An 18,423-nucleotide genomic window follows, 5' to 3' on the forward strand; every position below is an offset into this window, starting at 1 on the left:
TGAAGGTTATGGCGAAGTCAGTACGCGTTTAGACGACATGAGCATCGATCTGCGCAGCTGGGAACCAGTGACATGTCTTAAACAAGTCGGCGACCACCCGATGCCGTTAGTCGCCTCTTACGAAAAGCATAGTCGCCTTTTCCCCCGTATCAATTCTGATGTTTTCTGAAGTAATATAGCTGACTGTCCAGAAGAAAAAAACCAAATTGCTTTCTTTGTAACACATATCCTCATGAACCATCTTTTTCTTCTTTTCTGTTGCTTGTCAGAACAGATGAAGTGAACAGACTTCCCCGCAAGGAAATATACCTGATATTTTTCAGTAAACTTTTGCATCAGCTCGATGCTAAAACACCGGCCATCGCTGGCAAAATTGAAGCATACCGGCTGATAGATGATTGTTTATTGAATAGAACGATTTTGTATTACAAGCATAGAGAAGCATTGAACAATGTGTAGCCTGATAACGGTGAAAGAATCTGGCAGCATCGTGTATGTGCTAGGTACACAGAAGATGTTTAGTATTCTAGACAAGCTTTTGAGAGGTATAGAGAACATGTATTTCATATGTTAAAAGTAGAGTTAAGAAGACGAAAATGAAATTTATACTTTATGAGAGCATATTCTAATGGCAACGATTTGAAAACATTCAGTTTGTTCTTACATGTCAAAACATCATGAGTGTCAGACACGAGTACCTTCTGGTACATGAAATGTCATCAGAAACCTCACTGATCCGCAAGACTCTCGGAATGCTGTATCACACTGTTGTTAACCTTACATGTTAAAGGGCTGTTAAGTTAAAACAAGTAATCTGTGGTAAATGCAAATATATCATCAGTGTGCTAAGTATAGAAAATATATCACTGTGTGGTGTATTTGCAACATTAAGTACCTGTTCTGATTACTTACTGTGGTATAAAACTGTGCTGATTACAAACAATGGTATATAACCGCGCTGTTTAAATGCGTTGTCAATGAACTGTTCAGTTACAAAGGTTAGTCGTTGTGGTGTTCATAGTTGAGATTGCCTTGCTTAATAAGAATGTTTTGTGTTCAGTGTGAAATCTCTAGAAACGTGTTGTCACTTATCTGATTATTCGAAATTCTGGAATCATGTAATATTGTCAATTAATGTGAAAGTACACAATAAATGATAATGTGTTGTGACCGTGTCCTCCAGCTGTATATGTCAATGTATAATTCATTGATTTTGTTGAAAATATCTTCAAAATTCAGTACGGTTTAACAATGGGCCTTTTGGGAGTTCCGAAGGATATAGAGACATACGGTGGTATTAACACAATAAGAGACACCTACAAAAGGAAAACTGCCGAGAGTGCGAGGACAACAGTTGACGCAATAACGTCAAGAGAAGTAGTGCCTCCAGTGTAGGGTGGGACGCCGTCGTCCTTCCTGCATGAACAGGATCCAAGGGCAGCTACAAATTTCATTGCTTTTAGATCCAGACTTGTTGTGGACCTAACGTACAGTAGGTATTCCTGCATTACCCCCTTCACAAGACATGGGTGCTTCTCAGCCTCAGCAATAGCTGCAGGACATTCCTCACGACATTCACCATAGGGGCTGCAGTTGTCCAACACCTGCAGAAAAAAAACAAACAAGCTGATGTGAAATATCTCTGGTGCATATTATTCAACTTATATTGTAACATATAATTATCCACCGCCCAATCGACACGCCACTCTCACATTGCTGGAATATTACTGAAGGCGGAGTAAAATAAACCCATTCACTCACTCATCCACCCAGTGCACAACGAAATGAAAGTTGACTGTGTCGTCCATGCAAACAATTATCTTTACAAAGTGATCTAATGACACTGAAGTACATGCGGCTATAACAAGTCACCTCAAATGTTGTTATGATTATGAGAAATTTCTGCAAAGAATTCCTTTTTTGATTCCGTTAATCCCCCACGCACGTGTTAATGAATTCCCAAAACATAGTGGCGATAACATTGGATTGCGACAGCGAAGGATTCACCCCTCACAAACAAAGGAAAAGGCAAGTAAATTATTTAACCTGAGATTTGAGCAACTAAATGGTACGATTTAAGTTAACGTATTTTATTGTTCATAGTTGTTTGCGTTCATACGAAACGTGTGTCAAGCTGATTCTACACAATCACAGTTCTGCTCAAAACGATATGCATTTGAAATTACATGTGTCGTTTATTTGTAAATTGTGGCAGAATTGATGCATGCCTTGTTGGTGGGTATCGCAGCTTACCTTGTCCATAACCATTTTTGTGTTGGGATGTGACTGATTCAAGAAGTCGTTAATATTGCAGCCCATAATAACTCTGTTGTCCATGTCACAGAAGTTGAGTGTCTTCCAGGAATAACAATTGCTGGTACTGGTGGCATTCTTAGGGTAATAGGTCAATATACCATAACACATCTCGTCACTAGTAGAGTCACCGTAATATGTGGTTTTCTTGACAGACACAGACTGGAATACGCAAGTCGTCTTCAGGGAATCACCAGGATGAACTGCCACTGGGGGATCATATCTGTTGCGAATATAACGGTGAAAGTGAAAGTATAGGTAAAGGAACATTCAGCCTTTTTAAGGCACCTGTACTAGTGTTTGTCAGTTGACACAGTGAGCGTTCTCTGTCACTGTTGTTGGCAATGTCCTTAGTAGTAGGTAGGGTGGGAGCAGAACCTGTTTTTGTGGAGAGACGGTTAAGGAAACTTCATTGCCTCATCCAAGTCACGTGATGAAATATGACTCATGCATAAGCAGGACGTCACATGCGAGGAAAGGAAACGAAAGGTGGTTGTGTTGATGCAGTTATGCAGAAAAACTTCCATAACGTGAGAAAACAAAAATATAAGCGTGGTAAATCAATTTAATATATAGCAAACTGTCATGACCAGACTGACAGTCTAGCTAGATCAAACGGCGCACGCAATAATGAGGCAGTCATGTTGCTTGCATTGTCTAATGATAAATGCAGTCCGATTTCAAATAGTCCAGGTTTGACAGGGTGGCTGCTTCTCCAGCTATATATCAGTAGAGGATGCAACTTGAAACTGTTCAGTGGACATCAGTGTGTAAGACATTCAGTCCTTTATACGTTATAAACTGTCACGTGAACAGTACTTCATCTAAGAAAGCTTATACTAGGAAATCAGTTATATCAGTAGTGTCTTGAAACAGGTTTATGCTGGAAGTAGTCTGCGATGCAAGCGACGTAAGGGTTGTTGAAGATGAACGCCATGTATACGTTTATTCAAGGAATGATCATTTCATTCAGCACTTACCAGTGAAGATAGACGTGGATGAGAAAACCTTCGGAGCAGTATTATATGCATTAAATTAAAGAGCCTTGCCATTTGGATATCTATTGCTGAGCATAATCTTAATTCATCATCTCCAACGGAACAGAAACAGTTAGGTAAACGTTTGAAAAATTTAAACCTAGCGAATGGTGTATGGTCAGTCCACAGGTGGTGACAAAAACAAATAATGTTAAATTCAGTCAGTCGATGTCTGTAGAACCTAAGTCCCGGCTGCTGAATATTTACCCCAAGGTGTAAGCAAAGTCATCCCCTTACGACAGGTTGTGGAGTGTTGGCCTCTCTCGCTCGGATTCTAGTATTAGGAGTGAATTAAACTGGCGTGGACATAATCTGTTAAGACAGATCCTGATGGAAGTAAGGCAGTACTTATCTGTGTGTATTGCAAGACCCTATTATAATACACGTTCTAAGATGCTTCGGTGAAATAGTCGGCAACAGTACTTTAAAGGACGATAATGTGCACTTTTTGCATTACGTCACAATATGTTGGCGTCAAAAAAAACCCAAACAAACAAAAACCAAAACACCCCCAAAAACAAAAAACCAAACAAACAAAAATCAAAACAAACAAAAAAAATAACAGCGCGTTAGTTAGCCCTGTGTGACAATTCATAATTTAGGTCACTACACCATTGTTTGCTTACTGTCTCAGATTAAAATATATTTACAAAATATTAGGAAAGAAACAAAGTTCGCTTTACCACCATGTATAATGTATAATATACTAACAGTGACGTCACTCTATTGTTCTCGGGGGACACATTTTTCGTCATATCCCTCAAATTTGATGCAATCTTGCTTCCTCGGGCAAGTATCTAAATAATGTGAGCTGGGCATTTTCTTAATAACTTCCCTCTGAAATGGACATTGTCTTAACAATATGCCTATGCCCATTACATAACATGAAGGCGGGCATTATTGAAAAGTAGCAGGTTTCGGGGCGTAGGCATTTCCCGCGGCAAGCGACCTCACTTTTCAGTAATGCCTGCGGGTTATGTCATATCCTACACTCAAAGCACTAGTGTAACAAGGTACACTAGACAGTGTGGTAGAGCGAACTCTATTTCTTAACAGCTTTTCAGGACATAGCCACAGGTGTGCTGTGAAGAAAAGAATGGCTTCTAAGATTCCCTCCTGTAAGTGTAGGACGGTGTAAACCGTATAATAATGTAGACTGACAAACAGTTTCTCGCCAGCAAACGGACTCTAGATACATATTTCGAGAGACCACGTTGAGAAAATCGCGACAGAGTAAGAAACAACTAACCACGGAGGTGATACTGAAGGCGAAGACAGATAACAGCTGAAAGGAAAACGATCACAACCCAGGAGGGACAGAAGACAACACTCCAACCCATAAAAATACGATATATGTCAGAGATGCAAGCTGCAGTGAATCATTATGTCAGCCTGGTTTATTCCCCCATAGACAATCGAACTCTTTGCAGCAGAAACACAAACACTACACCTCCTGTTCTCACTGAGTAACTGTTTACAGGTGGATGGTTTGTTACTTACCATGTCAACAGCTAACCAAACTTGTATCAGTGTGTCAGGAAGTTGTTAGAACCGTGGCTCATCTATTGAAAGGTCACGCAGTCATGTTCAGACAAATGTTTAAAACCTATACATTCCCACATTAACACTCTTCATTCAAATTCATTGAATACCGGTTACGTCAAATCTACACACAGCAACTAAACAAATGGCCATGACCACTCTAAAATAACGCCCGTTCCAAATAGCAAATATACATTGCGTCTTCCCTAATACGTCATACATACGGTACACTGGTGACACATTTTATGAATGGGAAACTTCACCTGCAGGCGAGTCCGGTTTATGTCGACAATGTTATGGGCGATTAGTCACTTAGTTTACGTAAGTTCAAATCAAAGCCTGTAACATTAAAGTTTATTTCTCATAAAGTTACATTTGAATGAAACCTTGCAAGAACTATGTCCACATCACTTGAACATAACAGTGGTTCAGCTGTCCACCACTGGTCTGGTTTTTACCCTTGTGCAGGATACGTTCTGTAGGAAATAGATTCAACTATACCTAAATGGCTTGACCTATATTGACTCAACCCAGCTGTCTTTGTGCTATGGTGTACTTCTAACCTTTCCCAACAAACCTACCTGTATGCTGTTACACATGACTAATCAGTGTTCTCAATGACACAGTTTAGATTAGTAACTGAGATTGTTAGTGGCTCTACCTTCAAAGGGGGTGGAAGTATTGTAAAATTATTGCCCTCCTGAGAGGGTACGTAAGTCCCAAAACTTTCAGTAGGATTTAATCTTAGTATTCCTGTATCTTAATCGTGGCTAACATTTCTTACAATCGCAAGCAGCTTAAGGAATGGTGTAAATCTGACTAGGGTCCATGCAGGTAGCAAAGGTACTGTAAGTCCCCACGGTCCTTAGTCTGTTGATCTACCTTCTGTTGCTGGCAATCTATCGCCTGTTTGTAAGTTGCATTGTCTAAATAGAGATGTTAGATTTAACTTTCCACTCTAGTTTTATTTCCAGTTGTGATATTCTAGTTGTTTTACTGTCCTTCTTCAACAGGTTTTAGAATAAAATGTGACTTTAAATATTAACTCACTCACTCTAACTGACACAGATATGCGTCATGTGTATTTGGAGCCGTTTATTTCTAAAATCTCCAGCCTCTGAAAGCAGTCCTGAAGCAAAACTAAAACTGTATACATCCTGTTGATTGTACAATCCAAATATATATTTTTGGAACGGAAAAGCCATCATGAACTATGATGCATACATTTGGTTCAGCTATCCATGTTGGGACAGATCTGAATAGTTTAATACCTTCTTTACAAATTGTTAACAATAGTTTCAAGTCGCACCTTTCATTGATGTTTTAATAGAAAACTAGGGGAAGTAGGCCACACGCTCTGCCGAGCACGGGTTATTTGAAATCCAGCTTGATAGGGGAATGATGGTGTGGGCTCGATCCTTCTGATAAGGCGGTCAATACTCCGAATGTCGTGTTTCGTTCAATCAACTACTCTAAAGGAACAGGAAAGGACTTACACAGCAAATGTATTGCTGGCTTTAACCTTGTTTTTGCGCATTTAGCTTTGACCTCCAGATTTTTTTAAGCACGCTTCATACTCGGTTTATCATTAATCTGGGCATTCTGGAGCTTGAAGTGCAGGCTTGATCTTCCACATTTTATGCTAATATTTCAAAAGCGTCGATGTCCAGCTTAGATCATCAAAGGTGCATTGGTTTTTCCTCGATTATTGGATGTCTCAAACGGCGCATCGTAGTATTAATCTCAGCTCCATGGGGATTATAGAATACTATGCGCACCCCTTTAATGTGACCTTCCTTATCCTTACGATGAACACATTAACAGCTGGATTGACTGGGACACAGTCACAGGTTGCTGCATGTTGCCGTACCCGCAAATAGGTGTTTGCATGTATTCATTTGCCCGCCATTTAGCCCAAAATGCATGAGTATAACGTTCCTTAAAATGTACAGCCGTCACATTCCGCCGCAGGGTGTACAGGGAACTAATATCCCTCCATGCCACGATGACCACGCCAAGTGAGAAAAGTGTGCATTGCGAAGCTTTGGCATCGTGCGCAGCATTGAGTGATTTGTCACTTACACTTTCGCAATGCGAGTTTTTCGGAATAACGGGGTCGTACAGTAATGCTGTTCTGTGAGATTTATAGTAAAACGTATGTGTTAAAGTTAGTCCATACTCACGTGTAAGTGTTATTATAACTAAAGTAAAAATCTTACAGCACTTCAACTGGGCTGTCGTAGCTGTAGTGTTGATCATTTGTAAGGTATCGTCTCGTGCCCTCGCTGAAGAGTTCCACTGTTTGTGCGGTGCCTGGAGGAAGGACAGTTAAGGTATATCAAATAATAACACATGCAACACATATGTAAATTATTGTGGGTGGCTGAGTCCTTGACAGCGCGGCATTTCATTATGTAACGAGCCTTAGAGAGTCCCCTTGTTTGTGGATTCTATTGCTATTTAGTCTTGAGTTTCTTCCTGCCCTCTTGGGACTTTCTCAAGGTGTTAATCTATAGCCTGTTTTTATATTGTATCGTTCAAATAGTGATATTAGTTTAACTTTCCACGCTAGTTTTAATGCTAATTGTGATATTCTAGTTGTTTCTTCACGATATGGCTGACATATTGCCGATGTGACTTTAAATATTAACTCAATCACTCAAAGTGTTTAATGTCAAAGGACTGCATCTTTTCCTGTCATTTACAGTAACTAGATACTTTCCGTCATATAACAGAAGTAATGCCTGCTTCCAAGGATCAAGTAGAAAGGCGTGAACAACTTTCAGCAATATCAAGCGGGTCAAGTGAACTTCATTTGAGAACCAATTAGCAAACTTTTTCAAGAACTTTAAGGGATAAAGGATCAGGTTTCGTGAAACCACGAACCAGTGGATCATAGTACAGCTAAGAAGCGCAACCAGTACACCAAATGCACCTTCAAGGGATACAAAGTGTTGTGCCCATTGAAAAACACAGGATCACCAGATGTTTGGCAGTGCTTTTAAACCAACTGGCCGTCCGTGCAACAGATAGGAGGAAACTTACCTTTATAATGCATATGGTTGAATCCTGCGACTATATAGATGGTATCTTTCAGGATCTTCTTGGTGCACCGTGATGGACACATAGATTCGACCACGGTCTTGCTCCGTCCTGGTGGAATCACAATGTTGAGTTCACCTGTCCAAAAGACTCCCGCGTCGTACGGCCGAAGGTTGGGGGTGTAGTAGATCCGGAAGCCTGACTCGTCCATTAGCCCAGATAACTTTTGAGGGTTGTTCCAGTGATACTAAACGAACCCAAGAAACACACAGAGTGCTATACATTCATCTAAATATTTCGTCGCCTGAAAGGAGCTGATGAAGTTATTTTCAAAACTATTCCATCACATAAAACGGAATTGTGCACATTTATGTGTCATATTACAAAACTTGGAAAATACCCATAAGTATGTTACAACTATTGCAATTCGGCCAATCGGATTAGTAGCTTTATTCAGAAAATCAGACTGCCTCATGCAGCAACTGAATCATTATTGTATGATTCTTGTATGGCTGCTCCCATAAGAAGTTGTGTTTCAGTCTTAGTATCACAGCTTAAGAATTACATTACATATACATTAAACGACGGCAATATCGCACGTTTCCATTTATATGTTCATAACTAAGATCAGAACTTTCAGACTATTCCGTCCCCTCGATCAATCGGGATTCGCTGATTGGTCCCATGGCCACTTAAAATACTCTTAAACTAATAACGTCTGTTATTTTTATGGAGTGTGAAACCACTTCATGGGTTATATATCAGGGCGGCATTTTGCATGGGGAATGTGCGGTAACGCATGCCTTCAGCTCCTTAACTCAATATTCACCAAAAGTGAACACGGAACACTCTGCTTTTCAGACGACGACTACCATACCCTGCAATACTATTAGCACACCCTTTAATACGCACCAGCGATTAGATATTTGCTGGAGACGTTACGGTTTGCCATATACAGAGTGTTGTGGCCAAAATTATGACCTGTAGATTGTAGTTATGTGAAACCTTTAATTTTGTTGTGCGAGACTAAACTGTTCTACATTATAGGACACTTAGCCCTAGCCCGGAGCCAAGGGAAGTAATTCTGGTAGTGGCACTTGGACTTACGAGCACATGGTCAGCTGGACACAAGAGTGTTATCAGTGAGGATTGTGAGTTTTGATTCTTGATATTTTTGAGAATTTGAGGACATGCATCATCATATTTATTAATATGATGAAGAATAATGGACTGATGAAGACTAAAAGTCCGGTCAACTCTTTTGGAGGTATTGGCATGTCCTGTTTTGACTGTGAGTAGACTAGATAAGACTTGATAAGACTTGCAACTACACAGAGTAATGGCTTGCTGTGGCTGAAACAATGTGGTCTGCTTACCGTTATGTGTTTTGGGCGCACATTTACCGTATTCATGTAATAGTTATGTAGTATCGAGCCCAATGTTAAATGAATTGTGTGAAAATTCAATCTTATTAGGAATATTTTGGCACCAAATGGAAATACAGTCTGCTTTTCATTGTCAACCCCCCCCCTCCCCCCAAACCAAAAAAACCCCCAATCAAACAAAAAACAAAACAAAAAAACCCCACAAAACGACATACATCTCATAGACGAATGTGATATCATGTGACAAGTATTACGTTATATATAAGTATGATGGGTATGGATAATTTTAATCAAGTTGTGAAGCAAGAGACGGATTTCTCCTTTAGGGGGCTTGCTGCACGGTTGTGTCTAAGAAGAGTGCGAAATACTCATCCACCAGTTTGCTGTTTAGATAGTGGACATGGAACACTCTTGGATGAATTGGAGTGCAAGTGAATAGGCGTACCTCAAGCAGGACCCTCTTGTAGCCGGTTTTGCCAATTCTGAAGCCAGCTTCTCTGTAGAAACATTCACCAGGTACGCCAACAGCCCAACCACCTATTACTTCCTCGCAATGAGGTGCAGACATATCACATTCTTGTGGAGCTGCAATGACGGGCGCTGCAAGGAAGAATATCATACAGCCATTATATCTCACACGGACAGTTTTGATTTTTTAAACATTAAAGTTGTGTATATTTTCTTAATTGGTCTGAATAGTAAAGTATAGACTACGGTATATATGGAGGGAATAGTGGTCAAAATAAAATCCCTAATCATTACTAAAATGTTTCATGTTATGTCGGATGTACGTTTTTCTGAACAGATAATCCTCTGACGCCCGAGACAGTCAGTGTCTTTATACACGAATGAAACTAGAACTAGATGGAAGGGGAACGACCATTTTCTCTAACGAAATATTCATTGAAGACACTTGAAAATCCGGGTCGGAATTAGCCTCCATCTGCAATAGTTGACAAATACCATCGTATCCCAACAGATTTATGGGCATGTTGTTGATCACCGGATCGTCTGATCAAGACACGACTGTTAACAGACAGATGCCCTATAGCTGAAAACATAAAACCATCACGACAACAGAACATGTGGCGTGAATACATACCACCATCACGACAACAGAATGTGGCATGAATACATACCACCATCACAACATCAGAACGTGGCTTGAATACATACCACCATCACGACAACAGAACATGTGGCGTGAATACATACCACCATCACAACAACAGAATGTGGCATGAATACATACAACCATCACGACAAAAGAATGTGGCTTGAATACGTACCACCATCACGACAACAGAATGTGGCTGAATACAGAATGTGGCTTGAATTCATAGCACCATGACGACAACAAAATGTGGCATAAATACACACCGCCATTATGGCAACAGAATGTGACATAAGTACGTTCCACCATCATGACAATACAATGTGGCATGAATACATACTACCATCACAACAGAGTAAGTGGCATGAATACATACCACCTTCATGACAACAGAATGTGGCTGAATACAGAATGTGGCATGAATACATACCACCACCACGACAACAGAATGTGGCATGAATTTATACCAGCATTACGACAACAGAATGTGGATGAATATATACCACCGTCACGACAACAGAATGTGTGGCATGAATAGATACTACCACGATGACAACAAAATGTGGCATGAATACATACCACCATCACGACAACAGAATGTGGCATGAATACATACTACCATCACAAGAGAATGTGGCATGAATACAAACCACCTTCATGTCAACACAATGTGACTTGAATACATACCACCATCACAACAACAGAATGTGGCATGAATACATACCACCATCACGACAACAGAATGTGGCTTGAATTCAAACCACCATCACGACAACAGAATGTGACTGAATACAGAATGTGGCTGGAATTCATAGCACCATGACGACAACAAAATGTGACATAAGTACGTTCCACCATCTGTTCCACAACATACTGTGGTATGAATACATACTACCATCATGACAACAAAATATGTATATGTACATATCAAGCTCGAGAGTGACGGAATTAATATCAGCCGTATGGTGACAAGAACAATTTCATTTATATAGAAGCATAAGTTATATTACAATCAATAGATTTAAGGCGTAAAACTGTCACGGAAGGACAGTAAAATAGTACAGCATCACAGATATACATTTAAAAATAGTACGCAGTCATAACATCAAATCACTATTGACAATACAAAATGCAAACGGTCCACGGATCATCAATGACTGAAGGTAGATCACCATACCGTACCATACCAGCTGCTGGCGATGGTGCTGTGTTTAGCCATTATTACAAATAACAAATATATCACGATTAAAGGTTTGGTAGAAATATAAATTGACTCTGAAGCTTTGGGACTTCTCATGGCAAATGTTACAATACTTGAAGCCCCATTTGAGGCTACAGCTAATAGCATCTTATGCATTAGTTCAGGGATGTACGATCTAATTATAGCTTTGCAATTAGAGAATGCAATGAGAAGTACCAATCTCACGACTACAATAAAGGGGAGTAACACGCATAAATACATACCGTAATCATTACAGCCGTAAAGGATAATATGGTGCATGATGTTATCATTGTCAATTTCCGGTTTAGTGGCAATCATGTGGTAATCCTGTGAGTCATCCAGGTCAAAGGTCATGCAAATGTAGGTTGTTTCTGTAGATGGTATTGGTGTTCGTGGTATCCTCAGAACTCGTTCCTTGACTCCTGCAACGCACTATCTGAACATTATATCTGCCAATAATTACATTTAAACGTCGGTTTTATACACCTCTTACCAGGCCCACCCGTTCACGTGAAAGAACTCCGATTTAGGTATGCTGACTCAGTTGTCAAACGTAGAAATAACTTTCAGTGAGATACAATGACTGATTCAGAACTTCCATTCATCAGCGTTATGTTTCCAAGGGACATCTGGAAACTACTGATGCCTTTAAATTGAGTTTGTATAGAGACTATCATTCTTTTTCGCCTTCGGGAGATCGACCAACTGGAGACGCTTCAGTTTTAGTTCATCAGAGCGACATAAATAACCCTCTCACTCTAAACACAAATCTTCAAACTGTTGCTGCTCGTCTGATTATGCTCTCTCTCTCTCTCTCTCTCTCCCTACTTCCTTCATCCTTTCTCTCACCTTCTTCTGTGGTTGCAGGACAATGAAATTTACTACTTTTACATGGAGCTGTGACAAGTCCAGCACATGTTTGGCTTGATGATTTATCACAATAGCCTGAAATGAAATAAGCGGTAGTAGAAATGTTACATTACAAACAGACATTTTCACGTGAAAACCATACACTACATCAATACTCTTGTCAAGCTTGATTCACCCACTACCAACTATCAGATAAATTGAGAAAGAATACACGTTCATCTCTGCTGTCGTTACGTGGTTTTCGATTTGATATAAACAAGATTCTTCAAGCGTAAAACATTATTCATTCAGTATTAACGTGTGAAGTTAATGCTTATGCTTTTCAGTGGTGACAGTATACATTACATGTAATTTCAAATTAGCTCCGTTGATTAATGTAATATAAGCATATATTTTCACAAAGAACATTGTCTTCTTTCAAGGTCCATGGCACAAAAGGACATACCTGGGTGTGTGAGATACTCGGTCCGTGTGGGCGTGGCTCCAGGTGTCCAGATGCACTGGGGGTCACCCAGTTCCTGACCATTGGTCATCCCATCACCATCGGAGTCCATGTTACACACATTAGCCCACTGTATGGACAAGAAAGGTTTGGGTGACATGCTTCCTAATATGTTGACACGGGTGACGTAATCGTCGAAGGTGAAACAACTGAGAAAGCTTGTTGATGTACGGCCCGTGTTTTGCCATAAAATGAGTGAACAACTGTCACAGGTATGGGTCTGGGAAACTAACAAGCTGCTTATTCTATTCTGTTTGTTTGCTTGCTTGGTGATTAACGCCGCACTCAGCAATAGTCCAACTATATGACAGCTGTCTGTAAATATTCGAGTGTGGATGAGAGAGTCAAGGTATCAACATGAGGATAATCTATCTACTCAGCTGGAATATAATGACATGTGCCAACCAAGATCACCCATGACAAGCATAGCTTGCTGAAGATCTAACTATGATCTACGCAGTTTATCTATTTCTTTTATAAAATTCGGGATCACATTTAACTCGTTGTGAATGTGATGGATGGGTTGACGGACGTGTTGACAAACTAATTTACTTGACATAATTTCCGGGGTTCAATAAAGAACAAGAAATAGGACCATAACCTGAAAAAGTGATGCTGAAAACGAAAATGTAGCTCATATTTAGCCCGTTTAGCCTTTATGTCTGTGCTTTGTTTTACATCGAAATAATCTATTTATTTTAACATTCCCCTGTGAACTGCAAAACCATATCCAGTTTCTATTTTCGCTCCAGTCAACGCTTCTATCAAGTGGAATAAATATTCTGTGTTCTCACCGTTCTGCCTTGATTTGCAAAATCAACACCGAACTGATTTCTGGCACCTCCACCCGCGGGGTTCACATGCCCAACCCCCGGCCACATCTCACCCCTCACACAGGGGTGCGTCAAGTTGTGGCCATTGGGTATACGGTCTCTGTATCCACCATACCCATAGATCACCCTAAGGCACGTAAGGAAAGCAGTGAGGCTGTAGGAAAAAAGGAAGAGATATATACAACACTTCAGATATATGTTTTAAGAGTTTAATAACAGCGATTTGGATAAACGTTTTATAAGGAAAAGTTATTGCGGGGTAAACGAAAAATGGCTCTAAAAAGATAGCACATCGCGTAATGACTGGGCTATCCCCACTGGACCTCATCCTGTAATGAGATGACAGAGGCGCGTATTCATGTGTACGAGGTGTTTGAAAACCAGTGTTTGGATGTTTGATGCAGAACCATTGCACAACATTGTCTGAGAGCAGGACAAAATTTGCTATTCCTGGTTGTAGCTACTGAAAGCCCTCTCAGTGTCACAAAAGTCTTTTGACAGCCAAAGAATACGTCTGATACACACTGACAAGGTGGGTCAACACGCAGTCACTTTGCAAAGGTCTTTGGAGGTGTCAAATGAGTGATCAGTAGAACAATAGTGTTAACGTGATCAGTTTGTTTGCTACCGTACTCACCATAAATGACCCCTGGAATGCCAGTGGCACCTCCACTACGCGTCTGATCACCCTCCTGAGGCTGTTCATCAGCCACGTTGGACAGGTGTTTCCAGACAGGCACATTTGAATTGGGCTAAGATGACGTCATTTCGAATCCAACAAAGCGGAACATGACAACCGTGGAAGGGGTTCAATAATGATTTTATTAGCACTGAATTAGCCGTCCTTCATATACTTAGGTACCTAAGGGAGGCAAGATATAATAGTTGTAATGCACGTATCAAATTCTCGATGTGTACCTGTGATCGCATGCTGGTGCTATCAGACAGAACGCCATAGGCGATAACACACGACCTTCTAAGAACAGGAGACCATTGTATCAATGCAATCATTGGACCCCAACAGACTGAATTAAGTTCAGCTCTGCGTCTAACAAATCCTAGTAGTCGGTCGAGTCAGGTAACATTTGAGCGACTTACGACAGTCCAATCAAAGGTGAGACGGAAGAACGGATTTAACCAATCAGCGAGGGAAATATTGACTTTTATGACACGAGTTTCGCAAAAACAGTATCACACACTCTCGAGCATGTTGATTTATTAATATTCATTTGTATCGAACTTCATTTCTAAACATAAAAATCCACGTAAACCGGAATTGTCGCTTGATTAATGTCTATCGAAACTGGCAAGCATGCGAGGTAATGTAGCTGCTTGATACTCCCTACCGTTAAGTTCTGTCACTCATGAAAAACTTTGTTAAACTTTCGTTGAGCTCATTGAGAGGAATGCCATGAATTTGTCTGCGTTCATTGTGCATGGAAGATGCATTGCACTGTTTGTTTCACTGTACGCAAATGCTACAGTCTCAAGGTAACTTCCTAATTCTATATCTATTACTATTTACAGCTTGTGTAACACTGGTATGTAACCCTTTACCTGCCAATCTATCTGAAACGAGACGCTGACTGGGATGGGAGAAGCGAGGGATCGCTCGATTACCAACGTTTAAGAGGTGAAAGTTCAAACGGTATGTGGGAATGTTAAGTTAAATTTCGATTGGTCAAGTGAAAAGGTTACCTGCGCGACCGTCTACTGATGTTTGTGTAGTATAATAGTATAACGAGTATTACTGAGCCTACGTTTACTTAGACTGTGGACTCAAACGTATGTTGAACACATGTGTTCAGCAACTTCCCCGGAACTCGACAAAGTTCTAACTGAAGAGTGGGCTTATCTTCCCAAGCCAACCATCAAGGCAGTAATGGAAGCATGAGAGTGAGTGAGCTTGGGACTTTCAGCAACATTCCAGCAATATCACAGCTGGGGACACCAGAAATGGGATTCATTTTACATGGTCAAATGTTATTGGCATAATTTTCTATACGACAACAGACTTTTGGCAACTTAATAATACCCCTTAGATTCCTCTATCGACACACTTTCATTCTGGTATCAATATTATCGCCAAGACCTCATGTAATAAACCAAAGTTTACATTTTACCCCAAATGGACATCGTGGATATTCTTTGGTGTTGACATTCATATGTTACCGATACAATGCCATCTCCGCTTATATTAAACGTAATAAAGTCCACACATGGTGCCTAATATCCGAACGTTGCGTTATAAAGACGCAGATGATAGGCTCTGTGGAAAAGCAGTGTCTCCACTTCATGCCGGAATATGTAAAAGTAGTTCCAGAAGGATGGCCCTGCCGCAGAAAAACTCTGTCACCATAGTATTATATTCGAGTTTGCTTCTGGAAGGAACATTGATGCAGGTAAGACTGGCTTATCATTTTAGCCACATGATTTTGTACTCTCTGTTATAAATTTATATGTCCAACCTTGTTTCGAGATGGCACGAAAGTATGGGTGAGTGTCTTATTGCTTCTTTGCCAGCAAAGCGTCGGATGTGACTGATGTGAAGCAAGTAACGATATGCCATCATTTATATATAGTGAGTAACATTTACTTCGCAGCGGCAATAGTACAGCCATATAGCGATGAAAAGAAGGTAGTCAGTTTAAAGTCTCCGTCGACAAAGGGCAGTAACACTAACTGGACTATTACAAAATTACCTATTTTAAAACTAATAATCGTATCTAAAATATGTTAACGTAGAGGACGATACAGTATAAACACAGGCTATAGATTGCCAACAACTGAAGGTTGATCGCCATACTAGGGACCTGGGGACTTACAGTGCTTTGACTTACAATACGTTGTTGCATGATGACCTCTTTAAATCTGGATTGATATCCCAGGTAGGTGTAACGGGGTGTCCCACTTTTTCTGCATCAGATCAGAAAACGTTCTAATGCTTGCCTTGAATTATGCACATACGATCCTCAGCCCTTTGAGACGATTGGAGGAAAACTCGTATTTGGTCACTTGGATTGACAGTGCTCTCTCTGATTAGTAAAGCAGGGATTACCTTTCTGGGGCACACTTGTCCAAAGCTAATGATGGCGAGTTCTATTTTGCCATCCTTTAACTTTGGATTGTTAGTCGACATCCAAAACCGTATTTCCTCGTTACATTACATCACTGACATGCCTGAACGTCATAATCAAATGGCTTACCGTACAGCCCACATGTTGAAGCTAATCCAGCTGCACCCACAGGCTTTTGACGGGTATGTGTTGGTGACAAATAGATATACGCTGCAGTCACGTGGTACAGTATAAATGTTGCAAGACGAGGAGGTACAACTGGTTCAGCTTTTGCAGTTTAATTGTCTCATGTGCGTTTACAGTGGCTGTAGAGGAGCAACGGAGCGTAAAGTAGCGAGAAACCCTTTAAAGATATGTTTGGATGATAACTAGACGGATGGATTTTATTACGAATATTATGTCGTGATGTATGCTGTTTGGTATTTGTGCTCTCCTTGTTGTCCCAGTGTTGTTATTGAAATATACTGCGTCTTATACATTCTGGTGTGGTTACTTGTATCGATTTTTACAATATATAGTTAATTTCAGAATAATGGCGTAACCTTCGTTTTTGGTGGTTTTTTTTGGGTTTTTTTTGTTTCATAACTTGTTCTAGTTTTCTAGTTTCCACTAGGAATTTGGCACAGAGGCTTCCCGTCAGACTCATGACGAGAAATATTTCAACAACTCTTTGGTGTCTACGTCTGCAAAAATTGTTGGACATGTTTTCTTGCTTTGAGAAGAACAACGCCCAGTGTCTCTTGCTCAATATGTTGTATTCAAAAGATTGTTGTTCTATGCTATCAAAAACATTTTGACTGACATGTATGGGGAAACTCTGAGTTTTCACTGAGAAGATTCATGGTATTTTTCACTTGTTGTTTGAGCTGAAAAATACACGCATGATGGACAGGACACCTTGTCGTGGCCACCTGACGTCATCACTAACTCGTAGTACTTATGATAATGCCGATTACTACAATGAACTTGCTTAAAATATATTTTAATGATTGAAATGGCATAAGTAATGAATATATTAAACAAGTTCGTATTCTTTCGCAGTAACAATGTGCTTGATCACTGCTGGTTTTCAATGACGTCCGTGCATGGTTATGAATGTGTGCGCATGTATGTGTTGTTGGTGTTGTTGGTGTTGCTGTTAGTGGTAGGTTTTGTTCTGTTTGTGTTTTGTTCTGCTTGTTGGTCGTTTAGTGTATGTATTTCATTTTGCTTAGTTTGGGGCACATTATGTAAAGTTTGTTTCATTTAACTCTTTTAAGCCGGCATCTAACAAGCAAAACATCGGTTTCATCTTTGAGGTAACTCTTCAAATCCTCTCTGATATCACTTAACATTCTGGATATGGATGTAGATTGTGGCTGTTAACAACAGACTCACTGTAACAGTTGCCCAGCAAAGGAGAAAATACTTTATTTCAAATCATCGACAGAGGGTGACACTTTGTGCTATCACCCCAGCTGCAAACTGTGAAGTTTTTTTCAGAACG

At 40.2% G+C, this 18,423-nt stretch overlaps 1 protein-coding gene across 1 annotated transcript; it reads right to left on the reverse strand.

Moving 5' to 3' along the window:
• Positions 1-388: 388 nt before the first annotated feature.
• Positions 389-17,160, reverse strand: LOC137273176 (tyramine beta-hydroxylase-like). Its single transcript, XM_067805667.1, has 10 exons — positions 17,067-17,160; positions 13,822-14,014; positions 12,971-13,097; positions 12,505-12,600; positions 11,898-12,077; positions 9,765-9,919; positions 7,938-8,181; positions 7,112-7,205; positions 2,254-2,536; positions 389-1,604 (listed from the first exon to the last, which is right to left on the reverse strand). The coding sequence occupies exons 1-10, from the start codon at positions 17,078-17,080 to the stop codon at positions 1,317-1,319; spliced, it is 1,674 nt and encodes a 557-aa protein (XP_067661768.1). The 5' UTR covers positions 17,081-17,160; the 3' UTR covers positions 389-1,316.
• Between the last annotated feature and the right edge of the window lie 1,263 nt (positions 17,161-18,423).

This window comes from Haliotis asinina, chromosome 2, assembly GCF_037392515.1.
Source record: "Haliotis asinina isolate JCU_RB_2024 chromosome 2, JCU_Hal_asi_v2, whole genome shotgun sequence".
NCBI classification, from domain to species: domain Eukaryota; kingdom Metazoa; phylum Mollusca; class Gastropoda; order Lepetellida; family Haliotidae; genus Haliotis; species Haliotis asinina.

Bases quoted from the DNA above. Each gene is read 5' to 3' on its own strand.
- LOC137273176 (XM_067805667.1), bottom strand. The intron at 9,920-11,897 runs GTATGTATTTAT...TCTTCCTTGCAG, and splicing joins TTACGGCTGTAATGATTACG to CGCCCGTCATTGCAGCTCCA. The intron at 1,605-2,253 runs GTAAGCTGCGAT...TTTTTTCTGCAG, and splicing joins CAAAAATGGTTATGGACAAG to GTGTTGGACAACTGCAGCCC.